General features: G+C 46.3%; 1 protein-coding gene across 1 annotated transcript in view; it reads left to right on the plus strand.

Annotated features, from left to right (window-relative positions):
- Positions 1 to 4,906, plus strand: part of LOC311360114 (acylamino-acid-releasing enzyme) — a 10,389-nt gene extending 5,483 nt beyond the window's left edge. The window contains exons 14-22 of the mRNA XM_084480215.1: positions 327 to 421; positions 1,593 to 1,725; positions 2,498 to 2,581; positions 2,700 to 2,780; positions 3,102 to 3,190; positions 3,418 to 3,611; positions 3,790 to 3,892; positions 4,082 to 4,188; positions 4,677 to 4,906. Coding sequence (XP_084336341.1) covers positions 327 to 421; positions 1,593 to 1,725; positions 2,498 to 2,581; positions 2,700 to 2,780; positions 3,102 to 3,190; positions 3,418 to 3,611; positions 3,790 to 3,892; positions 4,082 to 4,188; positions 4,677 to 4,776 — 986 coding nt within the window. The 3' untranslated portion in view covers positions 4,777 to 4,906. The remainder of the gene's footprint in view (positions 1 to 326; positions 422 to 1,592; positions 1,726 to 2,497; positions 2,582 to 2,699; positions 2,781 to 3,101; positions 3,191 to 3,417; positions 3,612 to 3,789; positions 3,893 to 4,081; positions 4,189 to 4,676) is intronic.

Genomic DNA, 4,906 nt, shown 5'->3' on the forward strand with positions numbered 1-4,906 from the left:
CATATCTCTGGTCTTTCTCTTGCCTGATCTATATGCACTCTCTCCCCCTATTTGTATGATCTCGCTCTCTCCTCTATAGATGTCTTTGGTCTCTCTCTTCTCTATAGTTCTCTATGGTCTCTCTCCCCTCTACAGTTCAGTATGGCCTCGCTCTTCTCAATAGATTTGTAAGGTAACTCTCTACTATTTAGATCTCTATGGCCTCTCTCCTCTAAAGATCACTATGGTCTCTCTCTCCTCTATAGGTCTATGTGGTCTCTCCCTCCTTGAAGAAATGTATGATCAGTCTCTTTATATATACTGTTGGTCTCTCTATCTCTCTCTAGATTTGTCTGAGTTCTACGGCAGCTGGAAGCTGCTGGCAATACAGAAGGACCTCATGGTGGTTTACTGCTCCAGCCCCAACACACCACCAACTCTGGTCAGATAACACACACACACACACACACACACACACACACACACACACACACACACACACACACACACACACACACACACACACACACGTGCAAGCATGCATGCACATCTACACACAGTCACATCAGGGACATTCGTCAAATACAGCACATACACACAAACTATTACCTTTAAGATAATAGATAGAAAATAGCAGTGGCGGCTGGTCAATAGAGGGCGCTAGGGCGCCGCCCCTCCGTGAAATATTCACTTGAATATATCTGCCAACTTTGAATAAACTATTATACATACGAAATAAATCAACAAAAATACATAGAGTTTATCCTTTAATTGTGTGATAGACCGTACTTGCAACTGCCAGCAACCATTTAAATGCGTCTGAACGTCAATGATTTGGGCTAGGCTAGTTATTGGTCATTCGAAATAAAGCCCTCCTTCAGGTCAGGGGCGCTGGCCAAGTTGAAGTCAACATAAGCTCGCAAACTTTTTGCTGTCTATCAAGCATAGACGGCGTTTCATTGGCACAAAAAAAATCGCCATCAGGGCGCACCAGTGTGTGCCCCTGGCCAATGGTATGGCTTTTCTGTTTTTTTTATCACCACACGATTGGACAATTCAGCGAATCAATCAAATAGGCTACCTCCCTCAGCAACACTCACGCAACACAACTACAGCAGAGAAGAGATGGATCGCTAACTAGCAGAGAGTTGTAAAAGCACTTTCCACCCATTTCAGTGGAGGAATTGGACTCCCCAAGCAATGTTATACTTAAAAGCAGCAAGTAAGTTACATATTAATTTAGTCTTTCGGCCTAGCATATAAATAATATTAAGCAACTGTCCCATATTTCTAACTGCATTTGAAATAGCCATTGAGACACAATAATGGACGCTATAGGACAGTGATCATGATTTGCCTCAATATCATAATAATAACAATGGGTAAGCTTGTAAGCTTGCCCAGGCCCTGCAAGTCAGGATGTAGGCTATGAATCTGAATGAATAGTAGGTAATAGGTAATAGGTAGTGGCCATCTCCAAAATGCACCAGAATACAGGAAATCAAATCTACCAAATTAATTTTTTTCTATTACTGCGCCCCACCAACAATTTTTATCACCAGCCACCACTGGAAAATAGAAAATATAAAGTGTGTGTGTATGTGTGTGTTCAGAGGGTGGGTTTCCTCCCGCCAGCATGGGGCTATGTGGAGTGGCAAACTTTGCACCAGCCTGGGTTGACCTTTGACCTCCAATGGACGGCCCTGGATGTAACCCCCACCACAGAAGAGGACAACACCGAGTACTGTCAGTGACACACACACACACACACCACACACCACACACAATTACACTTTCACTTAAAATCCCCATTAGCAAGCACCATAGCATCTCTGGAAGCTAAGCAGGGCTGTTCCTTGGATGGAAGACCAAAGGGTGCAGGTAGTGATGTTGGAGGGCCAGTAGGGGGTGCTCACCCCTCTGGCCCATGTCATATCCCCCATGCCCCAGGACAGAGACGGGGACTCCTGTCCAAGATCAGTCTTTCAGATGGTAGAGGTTGAAATGAGGTCTCACTCCCTGTGGTCACTTAAGAGCCCATGGCACTCATCGTTTAAGAGTAGGGGTGTTACCTGAGTGTCGTGGCAAATTTCCCAACCCGGCTCTTGTACCAACACTACCCCCCCCCCCCAAATCCATCCCCCAGTCTCTAATTGGATAGTTTTATCATTCTGAACCTCTCCCCTGTGACAGCCAGTATGTGGTGAGCGTTACTGCACATGCTGGCAGCTGTCCATCACACAAGTGGGTGCTACATACTGGAGGTGGATGAGGTGTTCATCAGACCCCCCCCCACAAACACATTCTTACACACACATACTCACAATGTGAAGCGCTTTTGGTACCAAGGAAAGCTATATAAATGCAATCAATAATTATTAATTATTACATTCATATGCACACACCAGATAAGTCAGATGTAGTAACCAACGTTAGCCTGCAGAGGGGGTCCAAATCCATCAAAACGCAGCCATCCTTTTGAACGTTCTTAGAATTCTGTCTGCCTGTCTTCCTGTAGCTGGTCTAGACTTTGGGGCTGTGCTGGTTAAACCCAGGGATCAATTCCATGGAGCCAAGACACCCCTAGTGGTCTTCATCCATGGTCAGTCAAAACCTTATTTTAATACGATATGATACTGTTGTTGAATGTCATGCTTAATATTTAGTGTTTAGTGTTTGCGGTACTTTGTTTAATGTAACTAGGGTGGTGTGTTTCTTAGGTGGGCCTCATTCACAGTTCCCTGCAGAATGGAACACCACTACAGCTGGACTGGTCAAACTGGGCTTCGCTGTCCTCATGGGTAACACACACACACACACACACACACACACACACACACACACACACACACACACACACACACACACACACACACACACACACACACACACACACACACACACACACACACACACAGTATCACCTAATGTAGTCATTTACTTATTATTTTTTTAATGTTGGGCATTTACTGTTATGTCTGTTTGATTCTCTGTTTGTATCTGTCTCTGTCTGTATATATCTGTTTATATGTCGGTATGTATCTGTCTGTATCTATGTGTCTATCCGTCTGTATCTATCTGTCTGTCTGCCTGTTTGTATTTCTGTCCGTCTGTCTGGGTAGTGAACTACCGGGGATCCACAGGCTTCGGCCAGGACAGCATCTTGTCCCTGATTGGTCGCATCGGTAACCAGGATGTGAAAGACGTGCAGGTATTGGTTACCCAAACAGATTTTACTTTAAGTTTCAAAAGACGTTTGTCGTTCGTACGATTATAGCGAAACATAATAAACGAGATGCAAGAAATATAATTAACGCAATACAATAAATAGGAGCTTAAGCTATCATGATATGTCAATATAAACACATCTCTTAATGAATGAGATGATTGATTTCATTAATGTAATGTGATCAATCAATAAGTCCTCTCCCTGCTCAGAGGGCCGTCACAACGGCACTGCAACGCGACGAGACCCTTGACCCCAAGCGCCTGGCTGTGATTGGCGGTTCCCACGGGGGTTTCCTGTCCTGTCATCTGGTTGGTCAGTATCCAGACCTCTACCGGGCATGTGCGGCCAGGAACCCGGTGATCAACGCTGCCACCTTACTGGGAACCAGTGATATCGTTGACTGGTGAGACACCAAACTACACACACACACAGATTTTCAGGCTTGTTTAGTGTGCGTTGTATTCTGGGATGTGTAGGATTTTATGTTTATGGGTCAGACATTTATGTTTGTGTGTTTGTGTGTTTTGTTATCTCTCTCTCTCTCTCGATCTCTGTCTTTGTTTTAATGGCTCTTTATCCAGGCGTTACTCCAGTGTAGGATTGCTGTACTCTTATGACCAAATCCCTACCGCTGAAGCACTGGCGATCATGCTGGAGAGGTCCCCCATTACACACGCTGCTCAGGTACACTCACACTCACACACACACACTGCTTCCTTAACATACATATCATATACATATCAACACCAGAAGAGTGAGAGGATATTTAAGGCAATAACCGCCCTAGCACTGGATTTGTACCTTTTTATTTTACATTTTACAGAGAATATTGGAATATGTTGGTGTAAGTGTCTTGCTATTTCCTGTGTGCAGATCCAGGCGCCAGTTCTGCTGATGCTAGGAGCCAAGGACAGAAGAGTGTCTCCTCACCAAGGACTGGAGCTCTACAGAGCCCTGAAGAGCAGGGACTCACCTGTCAGGTAAGGGGGCGGGGCTAGAGCAACGACTAGCCTGTCAGTTAAGGGGGCGGGGCTAGAGCAGGGACTCCCCTGTCAGGCAAGGGGGCGGGGCTAGAGCAGGGACTCACCTCTCAGTTAAGGGGGCGGGGCTAGAGCAGGGACTCACCTGTCAGTTAAGGGGGCGGGGCTAGAGCAGGGACTCCCCTGTCAGGCAAGGGGGCGGGGCAAGAGCAGGGACTCACCTCTCAGTTAAGGGGGTGGAGCTAGAGCAGGGACTCACCTCTCAGTTAAGGGGGTGGAGCAAGAGCAGGGACTCACCTCTCAGTTAAGGGGGTGGAGCTAGAGCAGGGACTCACCTCTCAGTTAAGGGGGCGGGGCTAGAGCAGGGACTCACCTCTCAGTTAAGGGGGCGGGGCTATAGCAGGGACTCACCTGTCAAGTAAGGGGGCAGGGCAAGAGCATCAATTTATTGTGATGTTACCAAAGCTACAATCTGTTGTTTTTTTTAGGTTGCTATGGTTTCCAGAAGATGGCCATTCATTGGCCAGAGTGGATACACAGGCTGACTGCTTTCTGAATACAGCACTGTGGCTACAGCAACACCTCTGAACACACACTCACGCAGGCACGCATGCACTCACACGCACACACACACAAGCAGAATTCTCTTTTTTACTGTAAGTATTTGTGTACTGTACAGTGGCCTTTTGTACTCCTTGGGACAACAGTCTTTCTGAGC

Source organism: Micromesistius poutassou (assembly GCF_964030765.1).
Source record: "Micromesistius poutassou genome assembly, chromosome: 15".
NCBI lineage: Eukaryota > Metazoa > Chordata > Actinopteri > Gadiformes > Gadidae > Micromesistius > Micromesistius poutassou.